This window comes from Trichechus manatus, unplaced genomic scaffold (assembly GCF_000243295.1).
Source record: "Trichechus manatus latirostris isolate Lorelei unplaced genomic scaffold, TriManLat1.0 scaffold00054, whole genome shotgun sequence".
Lineage (NCBI taxonomy): Eukaryota > Metazoa > Chordata > Mammalia > Sirenia > Trichechidae > Trichechus > Trichechus manatus.
Genome location: NW_004443990.1, coordinates 2,544,993 through 2,568,574, shown reverse-complemented (window position 1 = coordinate 2,568,574; position 23,582 = coordinate 2,544,993). Strand labels below are relative to the sequence as shown.

The 23,582-nt window shown below is 52.4% G+C and overlaps 1 protein-coding gene across 2 annotated transcripts in view; it reads right to left on the bottom strand.

Moving 5' to 3' along the window:
* Nucleotides 1-17,587, bottom strand: part of TBX4 (T-box transcription factor 4) — a 28,619-nt gene extending 11,032 nt beyond the window's left edge. The window contains exons 1-4 of one of the 2 annotated variants that reach the window (XM_004377844.1): nucleotides 17,361-17,587; nucleotides 16,393-16,487; nucleotides 7,302-7,421; nucleotides 5,865-6,012 (exon numbers count right to left, since the gene is read on the bottom strand). In XM_004377844.1, coding sequence (XP_004377901.1) covers nucleotides 5,865-6,012; nucleotides 7,302-7,421; nucleotides 16,393-16,487; nucleotides 17,361-17,555 — 558 coding nt within the window. In that variant the 5' untranslated portion in view covers nucleotides 17,556-17,587. The remainder of the gene's footprint in view (nucleotides 1-5,864; nucleotides 6,013-7,301; nucleotides 7,422-16,392; nucleotides 16,488-17,360) is intronic. The other variant, XM_012555987.1, reaches the window with a different exon arrangement.
* Between the last annotated feature and the right edge of the window lie 5,995 nt (nucleotides 17,588-23,582).

Sequence of the window (23,582 nt, the reverse complement as noted above, 5' to 3'; positions counted from 1 at the left end):
GTAAGGTAGGGTTATCATTATTCCCATTTTAACAGATGAGTGAAGTGACTGAGGCTCAGGAAGGTGAAAGCATTTGCCCAACATCAGACAGCTGATGTGAAGCACAGCCACCCGGCTGGGGAGGGCTGAGCCTAATCTGGAGTTCTGTGGTGCATCTGTATCCTCTAAAGCACCTGGCACAGGGCTTGGCACATTGTCACGGCTCAGCAAATGTGGGAGAAAAGAGGAAAAGAGGGACATAATAGCTCTGGGTCCCACTGGCGAGTTGAGGGCATTAGCTTTGGGGAGACATTAGCCCATGGCTGACGAAGTGCCTTCTCTGTCTACATCCCACCCCTTCAGTAGGTCTACTCATTCACTTACCAGACACCGTGCCAGGCACTAGGACACAACATGATTAAAAACCTCATGGTTGACTATCTAGTGGGGAAGTCACACAGAAATAAAAAAATTAAGCAAAACTAAATGGTGAGAAATGTAGTGAAAGAAAAACTACATTTATAATAATGACAAACAAGATAAAATACTTAACCAGATATATGTCAGACCTTCTGAAGAAAACTTGACTATGCTTTTGAAGGACAAAAAAATACTTGCATAAATACAAAGATATTCCTATTAATTTAATTTAATTTAATTTTAATACTTTAAAGTAATTCCAATAAAAATACGAATAAGAATCTTTTCTTACCATGCCAGACAGTTACAAAGTCTGAATAGTTAAGGAACTGACACATGAAGACACAAATTCATATGGGAATTGAGTATACAGGAATACCCAAAACCAAACCAAACCAAACCCGTTGCCATCAAGTCGATTCCGACTCATAGCGACCCTATAGGGCAGAGTAGAACTGCCCCATACGGTTTCCAAGGAGTGGCTGGTGGATTCAAACTGCTGACTTTTTGGTTAGCAGTCAAACGCTTAACCACTGCACCACCATGGCTCCATATAAAAATGAAAAACAAACAAACCCACTGCCATGGAGTTGATTCTGACACACAGCGACCCCACAGGGTTTCCAAGGCTGTAAATCCCTATGGAAGCAGACTGCCACGTCTTTCTCCCACGGAGCCACTGGTGGTTTCGAGCCGCCGACCTTTCAGTTAGCAGTCAATCGCTTTAACCACTGCGCCACTAGGGCTCCTATACAGAAATAAGGCATCCTAAATAACAGGTGGAAAGAGGACTGTTCAATTAATGATGTTAGGGCAATTGGATGACTCTCTAGGGGAAAAATAAAAGTTGGGATCATACATGTCTCATATTGAATGATAAATTCCAGGATAAATTCCAAAAGGACCAATACTTTAAGTGTAAAAATAAACCCATAAGATACTCGAAGAAAAGGTGAGAAAATTCCCTTGTATGTAAGGAATAGTTAAGGGCTTTCAATTGTTCAAAATCTAGAACCATAAGGAAAAGACTAATAGTCATTCAAAAACTTCTGCATGGAATACTACTATACGTGATATCAAAAGACAAATGACAAGCTGGGAAAACACGTACAACTTATATCACAAATAAGTCTTCCTAATTTATAAAAATCTCCTAGAAGTTAATAACAAAAGAGAGCAACAATTTAAGAGAAAAGCGAGCAGTTCACAGAAGAGGAAATATATAGAAAAGACGCTTAACCTCACTCATAAGAAAGGAAATGAAAATTAAAACTAAAACCGAGGTGTATTTTTTACCTATCAGACTGGCAAAAATCCAAAATTGCTCTCCTACCCTGTTGGTGAGGCTGCAGCAACAGAGGGAATATACATCAGTACAACTCCTATACAGGACAATTTGGCAATATTTTTCAAAATTACAAATCCAAATACCCTTTGAGCCAGTAATTTATTGCACAGATGATATACTTGGCACAGGCATGAAATGACATATGTGCAAGCTTATCCCAAAGAGCAAAAAAATAGGAAACACCTAATTCCTTGAGTAAGGGACTGGTTACATAATGTATGGAACAACCTTGCAATGAAATTCTACGGAGTTGCAAAAAGGAATGCGGAAGCTCTCTGTGAATGGAATAATCTCCAAGATACGTTAGGTTTACAAAGCAAGATGCAAAAAGTGTTTAGTATGTGACCTTCGGTGTATAAAAGGGGATTTGAGATTATGTATTCATATCTGCTTGCATATGCATAAAGAAATGCTGGAAAGAAATTAATAACACAGGCTACCTGTAGTGAAGGTTGGAAGAAACTGGATGGATGGCGATCGAGTGGAGAGAAACGTCTTTGCATACCTTTTTATTTATTCACCGGTTTGTTTTTGAATCATGTGAATGTACTTCCAATTCAAAATTAAATTTTAAAAATACAAACAGGTGCAAAATTACAACTGTGGCAAGTACCAGGACGATGAGGTACATGGTGCTCTAAGAGTATATAATGGGGAAACTGACTGTCTTCCCAATCCGGCATTTGAGCTCGGATCCCGAGGCCGAGGAGTAATTTACTAGGTGAAGCGGGTGGGAAGATCACCCCAGGCAGAGGGAGCTGTCCTGAAGCCCAGAGGCCGGAGGACGAGCTGGCACACGAGGGGCCTGTGCACATGCTTTATATGAAGAGCTGCAGCCCACACCCCTAGCCCAGATCTCACTCACCATCTCGGACAGTTAGACTCACTATGTCAGAAACCATGCCCTGGCCCTTCCTCCTCAGCACCCTGGAAGTGCCAGGACACAAGTGGTGGTGAAGATGACCATCTTCCTTCACACACAGCCTCACACACACACACTCAGGTACCAGCATGAGGGCACGTTCAGCCCCTACAGCCATTTTCTCCCTGCCTCCAGATCAGGAGAAATGCAAGACCCACACGCTGGCCCCCTCTGAGGCCTCTGCATAGGGTGCAGCCCCTACCCACACCCCAGTGAGGCCCTCCTAGACTTCCTGAAGCCCAAGCGTTGCTGGAATCGTATTCAGAGGAGAAGAAGAAAACAAGCAGCTTCTCCTTCTATGACATGGAGCCTGGCACAGGACCCTACAGGAGGGGTAGCAAGTAGGAGGAGACGATTGGCAAGCAGCCTCTGTAACCAGTAGAACAACAGAAATGGAGCTGAATCTGGGCTACTGGAGGCAGTTCAGTCCTGCTCTAGCCCCCCTGACCCCTCCTACCCCTGCCTGCCTGCCCATTACTTCCAGAACCCAGTGGTCATACCCTGAACCTCTCCCCCAGAAACAGAGGGCTTTTCTGGACTCACAGCAACAACCCACAAGGAGTTTTCTAGTTGGAGCCCAGTCCTGTCTTATAGGAACATCTGTCTATGTTGTCTGAGGGCCCCACCTGCCTTGTAGGACAGGTTACTAGGCACAAGTCTCCACCTGGACCCTGGATGCTTCTCCTGAATCCTCAGTGAATAGACAAAAGCAGTATATGTGCTGGGAGAGGGGTCTTAGGAGATAGGGAAACTAGTAAAACACAGACTATCCCAAAATGGCTATTCTCCACCCCTCTACAACCAGGATTTCCTTCTCCTTGAGGCCTTTACACATGGCCTCTCGGCCACCCCTGTCCAAATCTTGGGATAAGAAAATGGGGCAACTTGGACTTGGGGACCTCTAAGCTAGAAGGGCATTGAGTCCACCTTGCAGACCCTAAGACCATGCTACAACCAATCTAACTGGCACTGTCTTCAGCACATGGCCCCAGTTCCAGCTCCCAAGGAACGATCCCAGCCCTTTAGGTGGTGGTAGTGGGGGAAGACTGCCAATGGAAGATAGCCGCTAAAGCCCCTGGGATACTGTGAGGACCCCAGGGGAAAATCCAAAGTCCATTTGGCTGGAGAAAGTTCACTGAGGTTTGGAAGCTTTCAGGTAAAACTGAAAGATGTAGAGGTGAGTTGTGCTGAAGGAAGGGTTTTTAGGGGCAAGTTCATAGTATAAGATGGTTCTTTCACAGGCTCCTGCACTGAGAAGCCAAGAAGAGTGACTTAGGGAGTCACCACTCCAACTGGTACAGGGCAAGGAGCAGAAAGACAAGGTCCAAATGGGCTGGTTTGCCCTGATATGTCTAAGAAGTCAGCTCAGCCTCCACAGCCCTTGCCTGGATGGCCAAAGGCTGCTCGCTCTCCAAAGATGCTTCAAATGGCTGAAGACATGACTAGAGCCCTGGGTACAGAAAGACAGATGGAGAAGCAAAAAGAGTGCTGGACTAGGAGTCAGAGGGTGTGGGTCCAAGCATCTAGCCCAGCTCCTTCCAAGCTCTGTACTCACCCAAGTCGTGTGTTCCATGGGGTCTGTGAGTGAGTGTGTGTGTGTGTGTGTGTGTGTGTGTGCGCGCGCACGTGTGTGTAGTTGTGGGCAGACTGTGCCTGCCAACTTGGATCCCCAGCCTCCCACCACAGAGGCCCTCCCTGACCTTTCCAGGTTGGTGCTATAGCCTGGCCAAACAGAGGAAACCAGGTAGGAGTCAACCAGGAGCAGTCTTGGACCAGGACGGTGCCCAGGAAGACCCAGGAGCCCCCTCTGCCTCTCAGTGAAAGAACCCTGGGCCTCTAGGAGGCTGGGGCTTGACTGACCCTTCCCATTGGGTCAGTGGCTTGTCTCTGCCCCCCTGAGAGGTTGGGGCTACACCCCCATGTGTACATACCACTGTGCATGTGTGTACCTCTCTGTTGTCTGGCTACACACCCAGCAGGATCTGCCTGCCTAGCATGGGAAAATCCAGTATATGGACTTGCAAAACAGATAAGTCAGGAGTTAATGACGTTCAGGAAGCATTCTCCTGGTTGCTTATTTATAGCTCACCAACGACTTACAAGAGAGCTGAATAGACTCTGAGAGAATTCAAGCGAGGAGCTGCTTGCCAGTTACACACCAATCAATCAGAAATGAAGCATTGCTGGGGTTTTCCATGAGGAACTATGATTCACAGAATTCTGATTTGCACACAATTCCCCAGAAACAGAATTAAGACATAAAAGGGGAACACACTGCACACATCCCCACCCCTACTCTCCCTCCACCCCCACCCCGCCACGCACAGAGTAAGTGTCCTGTGGACAACACAGGCCACTGTACCTAGCAGCCTCTGCTGTAGCCCTCACCCCAGCTACCTCTACCCCGTGCTTCCAGGGGAACCACGGGTTGCCTAGAGGGGCAGGACCTGTGCCCTGGCAAATAATACCGGGTCCTCAGGCTTCTGTTTGCCACACACTTAAGCTAAAAATTTCCACATAAAAAACTCCTTTTTGAGGGCCTGCCAGCCAGGGCCAGATGGGGAAAGAATGAGCTTCAGCAGCCCAGATGGGACGTCAGCAGCAGCATCCCTGGGGCTCCAGAATCTCTGTTATGAGAGCCAGGTCCCAAGCAAGGCCAGGAAGGAGCTGACACAGGAGCCAGAGCAAGGCCTTCCCCTCCAGAGGGCAGGTGGCTGTCAGGCCAGGCAGACAGTACGCTCCAAAGACGGGCTTCAGAATTCATCAGTGACCCTTTTCCAAGGTTTACTTGTCTTATGTTATGCTCGGGCAAGACCAGGTTTTGGGAAACTGCAGAGATCTGGCTCATCATCATTGCCATCATGGTTGCAGTTTATTTACAGTCCCCGGTGTATAAGTGCTGTGTTCATATTCTCCCATTTAATCCTCACAGCCATGAAGGTACGTGTGGTCATCTCCATTTTCTAGCCAAGCAAACTCAGGCTCACAGAGGTTAAGAAACTTGCCCAAAGTTACTCCCCAGTAAGGGGTAGGGGGAGGATTTATAGCTGGTCTGTGAGACTCAGAAGTTTGTGCTCCATCCACAAACTGGCCCAGCAAGTGCCAAAGCCTGGGGCTGGCTCCCTAGAGTAGACACTCCCACCCCCAACACTGCCCCCAGGCTTGCCCCCAAGGTGAGGCAGTCCCCGTTCTTACATGGCCGAAGGGGTCCAGGTGATTGTTTGTCAGCTTCAGTTTCTGGAAGGAGACCAGCTGCCGCATCCAGTGAGCCCCAGTGGCGGGAGAATCCGGGTGGACGTAGAGCCTTCCTGGCATGGCCGGCTCAGCCTTCCCTGCCACCATCCTGCCAACAGAGCAGACAGAGCGGTAGCAGCTGATTACCCTCGGGTCTGGTGACAACCAGATGCCCTGTCCCCTCTGGGAGCAAATCCCCATAGACCAGACAAAAGACAGCTGCTGGTCCCATCACATTGTCAGTTTAGGACTCTGGGGATAGGAATGAGGAGCAGAGGCAAAAGTGGTGAGGAGGGGATAGCAATTCTGAACCTCTCTTAGCTTACTGCAGTAGAAACAGAAAGGGAGATGATGGAGAAATGCGATTATTTATTGGAGCGACTGGGCTAATTACAAAGACCTTATGGTGATATCTAGGCACTTCTGTATGTGCGTTATATTTCACAATTTTTAAACGGTATACATTATGCTATTTAGAGGGAGCCTCTCAGAGGACTTAGACAACTTTCAAATTGCTTGCCCCAAAAACAATGGCAGTAAATTAATTGGTAGTTGTGCCCTCAGCCAAAGAGTCTAACCCAGCCCAGAGAGAAGAACAGAAGAAACATCACCCTGCCCAGGACGTGACCACCAAATCCTGCCTCCCCACCTGATCTCTGCTGGCTCTTCCACCCACCCACCTGAACGGCTGCTGACTCCTTTACCCCCTCTTTCTCCTTGAGCCCTGTCCTGAGCTCGGAGTGCAGATAAGGCATTAAGGAGTTGGCTTCATGAAAAGTAACCCAGTATTTATTTACCAGGCCTCAGTTTGGTTTTGCCCCTCACTCTGCTTGTCTCCCTCATTCCCTTGGGTCATACCACCCAACCACCCAGGCAGAGCCTCACTCACTCGGGACAGTAGACATGCAGCCAGACAAACAGGAAGGGATAGCTCAAATAGGAGGTGAGTGAATAATAGGAAGGAGCTGCCACACAAGGTAACTGGACCCTAAGTTATCAGAGTCTCCCAAGAAAACAGTTCCCATCCTTCTAGGCAATCCAGCCCTGCCAGAGCCTGACTCTGCCCATGTTGTCCGTCACCCCGACAGCATAGTCACCAGGTCCTGATTGTCTGTGGTTGGGGGCATAGGCCCTTGGAATCTATCAAAGAGGCAAACGCTACAGCTCATTTTCAGCCTCTAGCCCCAGCCCCACCTGCAGCAGGTATGCAGACATCTGCCAACCCAACCCAGCCTCTGCAGGCCCAGTTCCAGGAAGTGGACCTGAGGCTGCTGATCTGGGCAATCACTTAGACTAACTGGTGAATCCTTGGAAGAAACATCAGGTGGGTGGGAGAGGTGAGTGGCAGAGCAGTTGAAGGGAAGCCTGGTGATGTGGTAAGTGTCCCAGGCCTCTTACCATTTGTTGTCGCAGAACTTGTAGCGGTGGTCATCGGCAGGGACGATGTCAATCAGCAGGATGTACTTGGTCTTGGGGTTCATGCCTGTGACCTTTACCTTGTAGCTGGGGAACATCCTCCTGGGGGAAGCCAAGGGGTGAGGTGGGAGGCATGGACAGAGCACCAGGAAGGATGGAACAGAGTTAAAGAGAAGGGGCAGAAAGCCTTTAAGAGGCACTGTTCTTTTTAGCAAGAGCCCTGCTGGTGCAGTGGTTAAGCGCTCGCCTGCTAACCGAAAGGTTGGTGGTTTGAACCCACCAGCCACTCCTCAGGAGAAAGATGTGGCAGTTTGCTTCCGTAAAGATTAGAGCCTTGGAAACCCTATGGGACAGTTCTGCTCTGTCCTATAGGGTCACTATGAGTCGGAATTGACTTGATGGCAATGGGTTTCTTTTCTTTTTTTGGTCCTTTCAGCAAGACATCTTGGCACTGGTCATAGCTGTGTGGACTTGCACAAGTCACTTCTCTCTCTGGCTCAGCCTCCCCCTGCACAAGGAGAGGGTTGCGCCAGCTGCTTTCTCAGGGCCCCTGGGGCGCTCATTCTGTGTGTCTGAGGAAGGTTAATGCAGTTTTCCAAATCCAGTGGCCTCACCCACCGCCCCCCACTACCCCATAATTCCCTAAGATTTAGGCCTAGTGACTGAGCTGCTGAAGCACAAAGTTCCTGGTCAGGATTATGAGAAAGGAATTTTGATACCAACTTGGCAGCCTTTATTTCCTTACTATCCTGCCAGCCAAAATTCTGGGGTGCCATTTCAGGAGGCTGGCACAGATGACCTGGAAGCCCCTGTCAGCCGCTTCCCTAAACAATGAGATGCCTTCTCTGGGTCACTGTCTCTGTGGAAGTTCTCAGGAAAACTGGAAAGTGTTGCTCAAAACCCTCCTCGGTCTTTGGATTCCTTAGGTGTGCTTAGCAGAGTATTTATCCTTGTGAACTCCTCCCTTGGGCCTGCTCACACTAATTGGGTATCCAGGAGTCTTGTCGATAAGAGCTTGGATTCTGGAACCACACTGCCATGGCCCCTGGCCCCACCACTTACTAGATGTGAGGCTTTGGGCAACTTACTTGGATCTCTCTATACTTTCGTTTCCCTCTCTCTAACATGGAGATATATTACTACCTACCTCATAGATTGCTGTGTGGATTAAATGAGTCAATTTATTGACTGTTACCACTAACCCTCAGTGCGCTCCACCCTCCACAAACCAGTGGTATGATCTACATCTATGAAAATGGATTCACCAAATAACAAAGTTTTCTAGTTCCTACAGTCCATGCTGAGGCTGCACAGGACACTGAGACTCAGGGAACATTCTAGAGAAAGGGTTCTCCAGGCCTCTCAGCACATACACAATATGACAGCAAACATGCCTGCAGGGAGACAGCTCCCTCCCCTGGTCACCAGGTCCTTAACACTGGACTTCACCAGAGGGAGGCAGACAGAAATTCTTAACAATGCTCCTCAGATGTTCCTCCTTCTCTAGATGGTCTTCCTCAAAGAGGACGGCCCCAAGAGAGAAGCAGGATTCAACCTAACTGAAGACCCTAAGGGAAAGGAGAACCAGCTCCTCTGAGTTGTGATACTGCCCAACCAATCCACTCTAGGAAAGTCATCAGGGGCTCCTGTCTGCCTCTCCTTAACCCGAGAAACAGTGCAGAGGCCCTCAAGATAAGCTGTCCTAGACACCTTACATATGAATAGAGTCCCATACTTTGTCAGCAGTGGTACCAGCTTACCTGGACAGGGCAGGGCTTCCAGAAAGAATCAAAGCCTCCACAAGCTGACAGAGCCCACATCAAGCCCAGGCCAGGCCCCTGAGGTTGAGGGTTCAGTTCCACACCCAGCCCAGGCCCCATCACAGCCCCAGTCTGTGCACTCCCTCTCATGCTGAAGGAAAGGCCAGTGCGAGGTCTATGTGTGAATGTGTATCTGCATGAGCACAAGCGCATGAGCCCATGATGTGAGTGCGCGTGTTTGTGTGTGTGCGCACACACGTGCATGAGTGCCTGGAGGGAGGAGGGAAGTTCTCACTGCAAGCCTAGAGAGTTATAAACCTTGTGGAAGAATTTGTCTCAGATGTCAATTGAAAGCATTTTCAAATGTCCACCACACCCCCTCCCTAGGAATGGGGGAAGTGAGGGCTCAGGAACCCAATCCCACCTCCTGCTTAACAGCCTGCCTGTCCCCAGCCTGGGGGCACAACTGGAGCCTGAACCACCCTCTTTCCTGGCCTGAAGCTGAAGGCAAGGAAGGCAGCAGTTGCATCATCTCCCCCCCTCCCCGGGGAAAGGCAGAATCTTGTCCCTTTCAGGCCACCATTTTGTAACTGCTACAGAAGCAGCCGTGAAATGGGACAGTCCTGGCTGTGCTTGGGCTGGCGTGGTATCAGTGCCCTGCACTTAGCCTGTTTCTCCTGTAATCACTCCAGGTGGCAGCAGCAGAGGGTAGACATGGCCTCTCTAAGGGGCCAGCATCCACAGAGGCCAGGAAAAAAATGGCTCCCTGCCACTTCACAGTCTTCATAACCTAGGCTGCGGGGGCTAAGGGGTCCTGTGCTTCCCCTTCTCTTCCTCCCTGCTACACTTCACCTCAGCAGCGTCTGAGGCCAGGTTGACATTGACTAAGTGCTCTTTAAAAGGGCTTTAGGAAGCCTGTGTTCTGCCTCCAGAAGGATGGAGCTGGTGTCCTAGAACTTGGCCACCCCTGGAAGCTGACCATAGACCAGATTCCTGACTGATAACAGCCTCAGGGAGATGTTGCTGGACTTTGGGTGGGGAGGGAGGGTATCTCCTAGCCTCTGCTTCTCTTGCCCACCAATTCCCCTCTTCCTGGGGCAGCAGCCCCCAGAACGCAGGAGGGAGGATGTCTGCTCTGATCAGGGAGTTCAAAAATCCTCTGCTCCAGGCTGAGCTGGCTGACTGGGAAGCTCCATTGCCTTCATGGAAACAGATATCTCAGTCTGGCAGGGTCCAGTTCAGGGACTGCTTCTGGGCCATGGAGCACACACTCCACCCAGACCCTAACCAACCACTAGTTGCCCCGCAGTCTGAGTCCAACTCATGGCGATTCATGTGTTGCATAGTAGAACTGTGCTCTATAGGGTTTTCATGGCTGTGGCCCTTCAGAAGCAGATAACCAGGTTCAAATCATCAACCTTTTGGTTAGTAGCCAAGGGTTCAGTTTGCATCACTTGGGGACTAACCAAAAACTCATTGCCGTTGAGTCGATTTCAACTCCTAGGGACCCTATAGGACAGAGTAGAACTGCCCCATAAGGTTTACTCGGAGACTAGACATTGTCATTTCACCACTTAGGAAGGATGAAGGGCCAGCCCAGTGTGCAGGAAGGGCTGAGTGTGAACGCGAGGCACGCCTCCAGCCTCCACACACCCATAGGCCTCCTGCCCAGGCTGAAAGGAGAGTTCACGGGTCATCTATCCTTGGTTCCAGAGGAGACTAAAGATGGAACCCAGAGGCCCCAGCATGGGAGTGTTCACCAGGTCAGCATAACTCTGGGCTCTAGGGTACTGTAATGCCCTCTCTAAAGGTCCCTACCCGGCCTGCCCCTGAGCGTCCTCCTTCTAGAATTATCAAGCTCTTTGATATGAACTAAAAACCAACACCCTGTGGGGGAAACAACACATCAGTGGGTCAAGGAGGGAGGGCCAAAAAGGGAGGCACTGACCAGAGCCGCTGGTGTCCCACTCAGCCCCACCCCCACCCCCTCACGCCCCACTTCTAGCCCTGTGCCCTCTCCTTGCGCTCCCCACCTTCTTCAAGCTCCCCAAACCATCTCCCCGCCTTCCACTCTCTCCTCGGCCCAGCTGGTGAGCTCTCCCCCTGAGCGCCCCTCTCTCTCCTTGACCCCTACACCCCCTTGCCCCCAACTCTCCCCCCGCCCCCACTCTCTCCATCTCTCCAAGCTCCCGGCGAGCCCTCTCCCCGCACCCTGACTCGATCCATGCGCCCCAGGAACCCTCTCCCCGTGCCGCCCACTCTCTCCATGCTCCCCTTGAGCCTTCTCCCCGCGCCTCCACTCAGTCCTTGCGCCTCATGAGCCCTCTCCCCGAGCCCTCCGCTCTCTCCAGGCGGCCGGCAAACCCTCTCTCTGGGCCTCTCCGCACCCATTCAGTACGTTCTGAGCTTCTTCTCTCTGCGCCCCACAAGCCCACCCCCCGCACCTTGGGTTCCCGTACCCCCTACCCCGGCAGATGGAGCGCTTCCCCAGCGCACGCGGAAACGGCTCCGCCAGGGGAATAAACAAGCCGCCTGCCCCGCCTGCCCAGAGGAGATGAAAGCCCGGGGTTTCTCCTCTGATCACGAAACAGGCTCTGAAAGGGTGCGGGGCTGCAGACTTTATCTACTTCATACTCGGAAATGGTTTTAGAATGAACTGCTAACATAAGCTTCCTCGGACGTGTCTTGGTGACCGAGGCTTGCGGGGCGGGGGGCAACGGTTTCGGAGCATTTTGATTTTGGCAACAAACCGGTACACGCGGACTCGCTGTTGAGCCGGACGCGCAGGCTACTGCTGGGCTCGGAGAGCCGCGGGGCTCCGGCGCCAAAGCGGTGGCCAAACACGGCGCTGACCTACTCGCTCCCCCAACCTACCTTCCGGGCCGTGGAGGGAGGGAATAGCGGATTTAGGGCACCTGTCAAATTCTCTCCGCCTGGCCGGGGACCCGAGCCACCGGCCCGACTTCCCCACGAGCATCCCAGAGACCCAGGAGCAACTGCATGTGCCTTGCTTTCAATTTAGGCGAAAAACCGAATGGAAGGGGTGGGAAGCCTGGAGAGTGCTTGTGAGGATAGGGTTGTCGTGACTGCGGCGGGGTGGGGGTGGGGGTGGCAGACAAGAGGAGTTGTGGTAATGTTGGTATTGTTGTAACGTTGTATTTCTTTATCTGGGTGGTGATTACAAGGGCTGTTCACTTTGTGAAAGTTCGTCAAGCTCTTCTCTTACGATTTGTGCCCTCTTCTGCAGGAAAGTTCCACTTCAGTAAAATGTACGTTTTTTAAAATTATATGGGCACACGTCTTGGAGCCAGCTGAGTCTGAAAGGAACTGGCTGCAGGGGAACGGCAGGGGTCCGCAGAAAACCCCACCTGTCTTGCTGTGCCTAATGTCTGGGAGTCTGGAGGAAGAATCCTGGGCGTGTTGGGGAGAGGCCAGGGCCCAGCAGCCAAGGCTGAGGATGGGGGTGAGAGTGGTGATGCTGCCCGCACTAGGACCAAAACTTCTGTAGCCAAAATGATTTCTGGGAGCAATAACAAAGCCACTTAATTTATTTCCACTGTCCACCAAAAAAAGAAAATGTTTTCTAATTCGCCAAAAGCATTTTTAAGAAATATTTTCCCTGAATGAGGGGAGGAGAAGCAGGGGTGAGGGTGTATGGAATGGATGCTGTTTTGGAAGGTCAGCTGCTTCTCTTAGATTTTTCTTTTTAAGGCACTTCCTTCTGATAGATTTTTGCTTTCAGAAAATACTTTAAAAAGAGATCAAAGCACTCTCTCCCCAACGCACTTTTCCAGTGTCTTCAACCCTTACTTCTCTTATCACCCACGCCACTGGGCTCTGACGCTCTGTATACAGAGTGAGGGCAATTGGCTTTGAAGCCCCGGATTAAGCCGGGCCAAATCCTTGCCTCAGAATAACAAACAATACAGGTTCAACAGGAGTTCTCATCGGTAGTTCATTTTTCAAACGCAAATTCACTGTCACTAACACAAGCAACATTGAACTCAACAGGCTATGAAGGCTGATAGAGGAGATTTATCTGGTGGCAAAACTGTGACCTAGGAGTAGGGCGGTCAGACAGTTAGGAAATTTTCATTTTGGGGAGGTTTATATTTAAATTTTTGCGGAGTTCACTTTTATCTGTGTTTGGGAGAAAATGCAGTTTCTCACATGGATCAAGCTTGGCCGGGATGTGAGGGGGTGGACGTCAGAGGGTGGAGAGAGGGATCTGCTCTCTGTAGTTAACAGCATGGACTCTCGGGTACAGAGAACTGGTGGGGGGGACAGGGACTGGTTGGGGAGGGATTTCATCCCATTTTATACCTGACATCAGGGATCCCTGAACATTCAGAAACTGATGTCCCACCTTGTGGGGGCATTTTATTCACCAGATCAAGTGGTTTAACAATTTAAAGTCACTATCCAATGAAGGAGACCACTTTCTCCTTTGGTCTCAGAGCTTCAAAGACCTAAAGGACTTAAGGCAGGCAGGAGGCTTGTGACCCAAAAATTCAAACTGGCTTGAGAACGTTCTGGGTCTCCTTCTCGAGGGCCCACAACAAGTTAGCAATTTATCATGCTCTTAACCAGCCAGGGTCGCAGGGCAGAGCAACAACCCTAAATTAAACAGAGACTCCGTAAAACAAGCAATCATGAGGATCTCTCAAAGTTGGGGCTTTGTTCTGGGAGTGGGGTGCATCATCTGCTGGGCTTGTTTAGACCGAGAAATTGCCCAACCCTGCCTCTGTCTACAGGAGTCAAGTGCCAGCCTTCCCTTCTCTTTGGTTTATGTTCTCTCAGTCCGCCTCCAGCTCTAGCAGTCTAGGAATCTATGATTCAAGGTTCAGGGGAAAGGCCCAGGCCGTCTACTGAGTAATGGAAGTGTCCCAGGAGGGGCTCATTAGAGTCACAAAAGAGTTAGGGGACTAGAGAGAGTCTTGGACAGGACAGTGAAGAGCTCCAAGCCCAAGCAAAGCAAGCTTCATTCAGAGGCCGCCTGTGTAAGGGAGGAGATGATGGAAGGAAGGGGAACACAGCGACCAGGGCGGTGAAAGTGGTCTTTGAAGACAGAGGGCACGAAGCAGGAGGACGAAAGTTCTCTGAGAACCCTGGGGCAGGGGCGGGGGTTGGGGGGAGTATGAGGCCAGCAACTTAATGACTAGACCTGGTGCAAGGACAACTTTCTGCTAGAGAAATAGAAGGCTGTGATGAATCCATAAGTGACCAACATCATCACAGCCATTTTTGAATTATTACCATTATTCCCTGAGGCTCATCTCTAAGGCTCTACCAGGATCAGACACAAACATCTGCCTGAAGCTGATCACCTCTGGAAACGCATGTGAGTGTACATGTTGGGAGGAAGGGAAGGAGGAGAACCTATGCAGGTGCAGGAAACCCCACTGAGGAGCACCACAAATGCCTTTTGTTTAGAATGGCAGAGGCCAGGCATGCCCAGAGAACTTACTGGCCAATAATTTTCAAGAAGTTATTTCTGCTGCCTAAAAATGGAAGTTCTGAATCTTTCTCTTTCTTCTTTCCTTCTCTCCACCCCAGCAGGCACAAGGAATAAATCCTGCTCTTCACACCTGTAATCCACTTGACAATTTACCAAGCACCATTCAAATGATTGCTTGGTTTGAGCCTCACAGTAACTGAAAATGGAGGGGTGGCAAGTAGGTCTCCATCACCATCTCTATTTTAACAGACTACACTGAGTCACAGGGAGGTTCAGTGACTTGTCCAAGTGCACTTAGCTAGGAAGCACCAGGGCTTGTGACACCAGGGCCCCCACTGCCATGATATGACCTCCCCCCCAGTGCACACTCCTTCCTTATCCCCAAAACGCACCAAACGCAGGCCCTGAAGTCTCCCTGCTCCCTCCCCTGATAAAGACCCTGGGTGGCCATGCCACCTCCCTGACTAAGGCAAGAGGGTGACTGAGTGCTCAGACCCCCAGCCCCAACAAAACAAAGGAGACCAAGGCTGGCCAGCGAGCAGAGACAGGAAGGACGGCAGTACCCCTACACTGCACACAGCAGGCCACCGGCTTTTTGTTTCATTTGAATGGGCACCATTCCCTAAACGCAGTTCAGCCAAGTTCTCTAAAAAGTACAAGAAAATGCTGAGTGGATGCCAGACACTTCTCTAATTATTATTAATATTATTAGCTAACATTTATTGCCTACTTACCTGTGCCAGGACCTGTACTAAGTGGTTTACATACAACTGTATGAAGCAGAATCTATTATTTTACAGATGGAGATCCCGAGGGGGGCAGAGACCTTTCAATACCTTGCCTAAGGTTACGCAGATATAAGCAGCTGGGCGGGAACTGGAAAACCCCAAGGTCTGACTCCAGATTTCAAGCCCTAGATGCTTCACCATGATATTATTCCTCCGAAAGCCCAATTACAGGCCCACAGCCAGCCAAAGGAACATTTTCACACCTAACCTGTCTCCAGGGAACCAAAAATAAGTGTGTGTGTGTGTGTGTGTGTGTGTGTGTGTGTGTGTGTGTACGTAGAGGGTAGAGGGGGCGAGTAAGGAGGGAGTTCCTGAACCTGAACTTACCAGCTTCTCTGTCTGCAGCAATCTCCCTTCACCTGATAACCGCTGGGCCCCATTCCCTGCCCCACCCCAGACACCCGCAGCTCCAGCGAATCCCCAACGTCTGTGTCTTCCTCCTCTCACCCTCTCCTCCCCATTCTCTCCCACAGACACCAGTACATTTTAAAGATGTTTCCACTTTATAAATCATCCCTCTCTGGCAGCCACCCCGAGAGCTGCTCCCCGCGTGCGCACGCACACACACACACAAAGCCCAATGGTGCTGTGGAGGGGGCTGGAAACAGAAGAGCAGCACCTATAAGAGACTTGGGGTCCATGGTGCCCCAAGAAAGTTATGGAAAAAGGAAAAAATCACATTCCCTTCCCCCATCTACTGACAGGCATCTCCTGGGGGTTCCCAATCAGTGCAATCCTGAGAATCCCCCCCGCAGGTCCCTAAAGGAGGGAGGACAAAGCAGCCCCTCAGGGGGCAAAAAGTGCTAGAACAAGGACTCGGGGTTGTGATCCTTGTTTGCATCTCATTTATATAGTGTTCGTCTCCCCTCCTCCATCCCACCTCCCAGCTTCCTGGTCAGGTAGCCGCCTGCCGCCTCCATGCCAGGTCTGAAGTCACAGCATAAAGTAAGGCTGAAGCCGCCGGCAGCCCCCCGACACTGGGGACCGAGAGGACTGCTAAGAGACTCCTCTGGAGACCCCCACTGCTCCCATCCCTCCTCTCCTGAAGTAAATCTCCCAGCGCTGACCTGCCCGCCTTGGTGATGATCATCTCGGTGCCCGCCTCGTGGAACTTCTTCCAGAGCTCCTTCTCATGCAGCCCCACCTTGATGTTCTCGATGGTCTGGGATGGAAAGGAAGACTCATGTCTGCCTGGCCCACGGCTCCACGCAGGACGCTCTCACGCCCGCCTGGGGCGGTTAGGGGACCAAGCCCTCGGAAAGGGGCACACCGGCCCCAGGAAGCGTTTAGAACACCGCCAGCCCCGGGCGTCCACGCCTCGTGATTTCGTTTACAAAATTATTTTGTACCATTAGGATATTTTTAAAAATTTAATCAGTGGTTGAAAGTACCTCCTTCAGGGCTGCAGCTATAGATGGGACGGAGAGGACACATATACTGACCCTGCCAGGTAGATGACACACTCCTACACAAACATCTGCAGAGAGAGGCGCACGCTTCACGTGGCGGGACAGAGCCCCAGGATTGCGGGCAGACACACAGACACCGGGAGGGGCGCCCACGCCCTCGGCCAGACGCGCGCACCCACAGACACTGCACACAGACCCACACAGGCCGCGGGAGGCACTGCGGATTCCCTTCCTTGTGATCGTCGGGTTTTCACCTTGAAGCCTCTCAGTGATGTCCCGGCGGCCTGAGAGCTCCGCCGCGGCTCCCGTGAGCACCGGGGAAAGGTCAGCTATTCCTGCTGATCCCAGGCCGCCGCCCGGTCCCCTGGGGTCCTCGCAGCTGGACACTTAGCCGGGGGTCACTTCGCTGCCGCAGGAATCTCCCTCCCCCGCCTGTCCTAGAGCAGCCCCGAAGACTCAAAGTGGAGCAGCGAGCCCTGCCCAGGGAACGACGAACAGACAGACTGTCCTGGACTCAGCCAGGTCCTCCTGGAAGGAGCCCTGCCCACAGTCGGAAGTACTGATCGCCACAGGCAGACCTGCCGACAGGCGGACGCCGGACTCTACCCGACGGCGGCGCGGCCTACCTGTTCCGCAGCGGTGGCTGCGGCGACGTCGGCACCGGAGCCGGGAGGGCTGCCCAGCGCGGCTCTGCCGAGGCCCGGCGCGGCCAGCGCGGGCTCGGGGGCGGTGGTGGCGTTGGCGGCGCTGGCTTCTCCGAGCGCTGGGCCCGGGGCCCGGAAGGCCTCCTCGCTCTCCGACAGGCCCTTGTCCTGCAGCATCTCCTGCGGACACAGCACACACAGAGTTACTCGCCCAGCCCACGCTCACCAGAGGCCCCTCGGCCAGCTTCGTGGGCTTCGTGCAGGGCGTGGAGACCGCCGGGCGCACGTGGACCCCGCCCCGCCTGAGATGTGGGAGGGAGTGACAGGGAGGGCAGGACCTTCCTCCTGCCTCCAGGGTCTGGACCCCAAAGGGTCTGCGGTGCAGTTCTCTGTCTGCCTGCTCCTGGTGTGGGGCTGTGTGATGAGTGGGTCTGGGGGAAGGACCGCCCTCTCGGCATTGCCCCAGCGGCACCCCCAGTCCCTCCCTCCTGCTGGGCTCCAGGGGGTTTTGAGCCTGGCCTTCTCTGCTGTTCCCTAATAACCGGAGTCCAGGACCCACTTTTAGCCCAGGGCAGCTAGGACACTTCCCAGGTAGACAGGAGACGAGAGCCTCGCCAGGAGGGCAGGCCCAGGCTCTTGTGGCTGGGCTTCACACCTGCAGAGATGGCCTAGGGCCATCTACCTGCACCCAGCCCCTCAGAGGACACTCCAGTAGAGACCCCCTGGACAGAAGGCTTTCATTCCTACACGTTTCTGTTCCCACAAACACCCTCTTCCCACACGGACACACACAACCTCGCACCTTGCCTTCTAGTCACCCAAACAGCCACTCGCCTAGGGCTGTTCTGATCCAGGCAGTGAACTCAGGCCCTGGGCTGCCTAGCCTAGCCCTCACATTCACACCGACTGGCTCACCACCCTCTCACACATTAGCTCCAAAGGGCTCCAATTTGGGCCAGTGGGCTAAACCCGGACCATTTCCAACTTAGGACCAGGCGAGTTGGGTGGGTCCAGTTCACAGGCCTGGGCACAGCTATTCTTCCCCAAGTGTCTAAGCCTATTCACTCCCCTGCCCAGGTGGCTTATTTCTGCCCACCGCTGGCACTGGAATACAGGATGAAATCCCAGTCGGCAAGAATGGGCCTGTCCTGCCTGTATCAGGGGTGCAACCCTACTGTATTCCCACTTCCCCTTTCTACCTCACTGTGCTTCCTCCTTCTTCTGGAGCTGGGCAAGTTCTGGTAGGGCTTTGTGTGCCTGACTGTCTCTTGTGTCTGAATGTCCCCCTTTACTACTCCTGCCTTCCTTCTGCTCTCCCCCTGGATCTCTCTGCACATCCCAAGGCCCAGGCCCCTCTCTCACCCTGTCCACTGGCCTCCGCAGCCAGGGCCTAGACTTCAGCTTCCAGGACCTCGCTAAGTAAACAAGCCAAGTGCAACCGAAGAGATAAAAAGGGGCCAGGGCCAGCCAGGGCTGGGAAAAGCCCATAAAGATAAGGCTGACAGCCTCGGTCCTCGGCCTAAGGCCACAGCTAGCAGTGAGCAAGACTCACAGGCCTGGCTAGTGCCGGCCTCAGACCACGCACCAGTTTCCAGATGGAGCCTCAGAAACCCAGGATCCCCCAAGCAGGGGGACCCTGCGTGCGTAGGGTAGTTGTGCGTTCAACCCAGCGGCGCTGGTTCTTGTAGCCAAACGTAGCCTTATCGGCCCCCGACTATATCTGGGGTCCAGCCGGGACGGCCATCCACACTCTGCCGGGTCCCAGCTGTGGCGGCCCGCGGGGCCAGGAGGAGGGGCCGCTCTCGCGTTGCGGGGCCTGCCCGCTAGGTCCTCTCCTGGGCACTCGTCACGCCCGGGGCCTTACAGCGGCACGGTGCGGCTCGCGCCACGAGCTCCCGGTCCTGTTCCGTGCCCAGCAGGTCCGTGGTCGGAGTCCACTGACGCCGGTCCCGCCGCTCAGACACGAGACGAGGGCTGCGCCGCGCTCTCCTACCCCTCCTCGGGTTTGTCTCTTCTTTTTCTTTTGGTCACCGGGCCACATACCAGCGTCGCGACAGCTCTCCCTTGCCAGAGCTCCCCGCCAATTTGGTTTTCTTCCCGACAGGCTGGCCCGGGGCGGCCGTCCCCGCGGCCTCCGAGTCCTAGAGCGCTCAAGACGCAGGCACAGTCGAGCCACGCTCGTCCTTCGCGCCGACCCCTCTGAGGGAGCGGCCCGCCGGCTCCGCTCCCTTTGCTCTTGGGTCGGTTGCTTTTGGCTGCCTCGTTTTCCAAGGAGGATAGCATTTTCCTTTCCACCCCTAGATTACTGGTGATATTTCTGTTACGTTAGGGGAGTTGTTAATATTTTGAACTCTTTTTAATATTTTAATTGTCGCTAGTATTAGGGTAATATTCTAGTAAGTTCAGTAACATTAAGAATATTCTATCACATAACAAATTATTATTTTTTTTAATACTGGATGTTTAAAGCACTAGTCCGTTTTGTAACTTTATCATTGTTACATATGTTGTTGCTTTCCTGTCACTGCTCCATCATTCCTGGGCCTTCTGGCACATTAGTAATACTATTACCAATATTTTGGTCATTATTGATTACAGTATTCATGTTCTTCCATCCTTACTTTTATGTTTACTCCCTACCCCTAAAATGGTTCCGTTGCTGGTTCTACATTCTATTTATACTTTGCCACAGTGTTCCGCTGGTCCCATAGCTATTGTTATTTATATAGTTTGTAATATCGTTCTTAGTGTTCATGATAATTTTCTTCACATCCTTATAATATTTCTTGTTATTTTGCCGTAATTTGTTTTGCTAGGATTGTTCACAATACTCCAGGTATTGTTCATCGCATCATTACAGTATCTTGTCATTATTTGTAATATAACTGATCTTAATTCGCTGGTTATTTTTCATCACATTATTACTTCTTGTTACTTTGTCATAATTCGTAATTTTGCCATAGCTCTTAATACTCTGATTATTTTTCATCATGTTGGTACAATATTTCTTATTACTCTGTCATTTCTTATAATGTTGTAACTATTAATACCTTGGTCATAAATTGTTGTATTACTTGAGCAATTCTTGTTTCTGTGTCTTTATGTTACTATTGCTTTTAAGATTTTGGTTAATACTTGTTTTAATAGTTCTGAATAGTATGATAGTATTCTATCAATACTACTATTAGTATTTTTACTGTAAATAGTATTTTTCATTGTTCACCTTTTTCCTACAGTTTTCTTTATCATTTGTTATCATATTCTAATTTATTTTAATATAATAGTTCTTATTACATTGTTCCTATATTCGGAGTTACTTTGTCTTTATTTACTCATTTAAAAGTGTGATTACTATTTTCACTAGATTCTGAAGGTGACTGTGATTAAAAATCTGAGCGTTGTATTAGTTGTGCTGCTTAGCTTTGGTTCTTTGATAATTGCTCACATTCTGATAATTCTTGACCATCAATCATTATTTATATACAATGTTCCTTGTTTCAGTTTTGTCGAGTCTGTTGCCCCAAAGGCTCTGAAATCAATGTTCATTCACATTTCTACATCGCTATTCGCCACCCGTATCGGGTCCTCTTCTTTGACCTTTCTTATTCTGCAAACACTGACTCCAAGGCCACCGTTCCGCCTGTCGCGGCTTAACCTTGTTCCCAAGGCGCCATCGTTTTTACACTGTTGTTGGGTCCCTGGACCCAATTCGTCCTGTTACTCAGAGGAGAGGAGGGCTCGCTCCCAAGCGCTGTGAGTCAGGCCGAGGCAGCGGCCCGAGATGAGGCACATCGCCGCCCTTCTGCCGCCTTGGCTGCCCAGGTCCTGACCAAGGTCCCGTTACTCGCTCCCTTTCCAGCTCATCCTCCCCTACCCTGCAGCCTGACCCTGGGCTCCGGGTGGCCCCAGTCCCACGCGCCCAACTCACCCTAACCGCGCTGCTGCATGCGGAGGCGCCTGTGGCCGGGGTCCACTGCAGGTTCGGGTCCGAGGAGCGCGGGACAGCTGGGGCACCGCCTTGGGGCCGCTGGGTCAGGGTCCCGCCGCCTGCCGCGCCCTCGGGGCCGGACGCATCCCCGCTCTGGAGCGGGCCCTTGATCTCTGAGGCTGCACTTTGGAGCCTTAGCTCCTTCCCCATCTCTCCCTCCCTCTGGGCCCCCTCTCCACCCCGCTGACGTCGCCGCTGTCAATCAGCGTCCGCCGCCCCCCGCGGGAGGGGCGCGAGGGTCCCCCGGCTCCCCGGCCCCAGGACCCCTGCCCAAGCCGCCCGTGCGCACCCCGCTGCGCGGCACGGTGCCCTCGCCACGGCCCTTGGGCTGCGCCGGCCCGACAGGGGCTGGGAGCCCCGCATGGTTTAGATTAGAGAGGCGGGAAGCGAGGACAAGCGGCTCGGTCGCGCCGCAAGTCTCCCACCCCGGTCTCGACAACTAGAACTGCACTCCCGGCGCCGCCACCCGGCCCGCGACAGGGCGCCCCGCGGCCGGGCCTGGCCCACGCCGGGCCCACTCCCAGGCAGCCGCCCTCCACCAACCCCTGCGCCACGACTCCGCACCCGCATACATCCCCTGTCCGAGACCCGTTCCCAGCCCCGCAAGCAATTGATTGTAAGCCCATTTCCCCGATTCGCAGGCGCACAAACCCTCTTGTTCAGCTCGCGCTCACGGGCCTCACAGTCACACACTGTTTTACCGACCATGCACTCCACACACTCACACCTATGCGCTCCGTCCCGCGCCCGCTCCTGCTCTCGGCTCCGGGCAATGTCTGGCACGTCCCTCTGCTCCCCGGCCCCTCCTCACCCCGGCCCAGCCAGGCAGCAGGCTCTGGACCCGGCCTGGACGCGCCTCGGGAGTCGGCTCGGGCGGTCACAGTGAGGGTGGAGGCCCGGAGGAGTGGCAGTGGTGGTGGAGAGGAGCTGGGCCTCTGCTCAGGCTTTGATGAAGCCCAGGCCGGGCCTGAAGGTGCCAGGTACTTGTCAGTGCCGAGGGCCTGAACTCCACAAACAAAGCCCAGTCCGGCGCCTGCCTCAGTCTAGGGACCCTAGACCAAGGAGCGTCCTGCTCCGAGCCACGCTGGCCTTTGTGCCTCAGTAGGGCTAGTTCAGTCTTCTAGACCTCCCTGCCTGGCCTCTGACTCTCCATCAGTCTGACTCTGACTCCTTCTATCTCCACTTCCCTCTGTTTCTCTGTCCTCTGTATCTCCCTACAGGACCCTGCAGCCCCACAGACAGACCCAGCCTCACAGCCTGTCATATGCCAGGAATACTAGGGCAAGGATAGGCCTGCTCACTCATCCTCAAAGGTCCCAGAGTCTTCTGTCACCAGGGATTCCCAGATTAGCTCCTCATTCTCAGCACAGGCTACATCCCTCTCTCTGCTGGTATCCCCAACCTCTCCTATCAGCCTCTGTTCCTTTCCCGATTTGGATCTCAAAAGCAGATTGAAGGGAACAGGACAAAGAATTTCCTTCACTGTGGTTACTACTTTCACTCTTCTGAAATTGAGTGGCAGTCCCTTTTCTGTGTTAGGAAATGGAAAGCCAGTATGAGTGTCCCCCTGCCCCCCACACCCCTCCACTCAAAGAAGGAAGTAAATACCAGCTCAGAAGAGCTAGCTGCTGTTGTCGCTGTTGTCGGGAGCCTGTAATCCAGATCAACAATGGGCAGACTGTTCAAGAATCCCTATCACCCCAGCCAGTACCAGAGCTCCTGCCCCATCTTCCCTTCACAGCTCATCTCATTGAGTCCCAAACCAGGGAGGGTAAGTAAAATCCAAGAGGAGTGGAGAAGCTTAATCCTCCCCAATCCTGCCTCCTCCTGGAGTGGAGAAAGGGAAGGCCCTGGTGTTTCAGGAGAGGCCTTGGGAGCCATACTTCCTGTGCCAAGGGAGAACAGGATGACTTGTCTCAGCTTCTGCACCCAGGTCCCCTACCATGCCATTCTCCAACAGCCTGTAGGGAAATCCTTTGCAAGTGATTAGTACATACCAACCAAAGAACCAACCACTGGGTGGGACAGTGAGCAGGGAGGGTAGCGAATCACCAGGTACTATGGGAAGACTGGAGTTAGGCCACACTCTGGAAAGAATTTGTTGACAGTCGTTGGAGGAAGTGTGTAACGAGATCGTCCAGTGTAGCTCTTTAAAAAAGACTAGACTAGAGCTTTCTTATAAGTATAGGGCTTTCTGGAGAGTCACAGGAGATGAT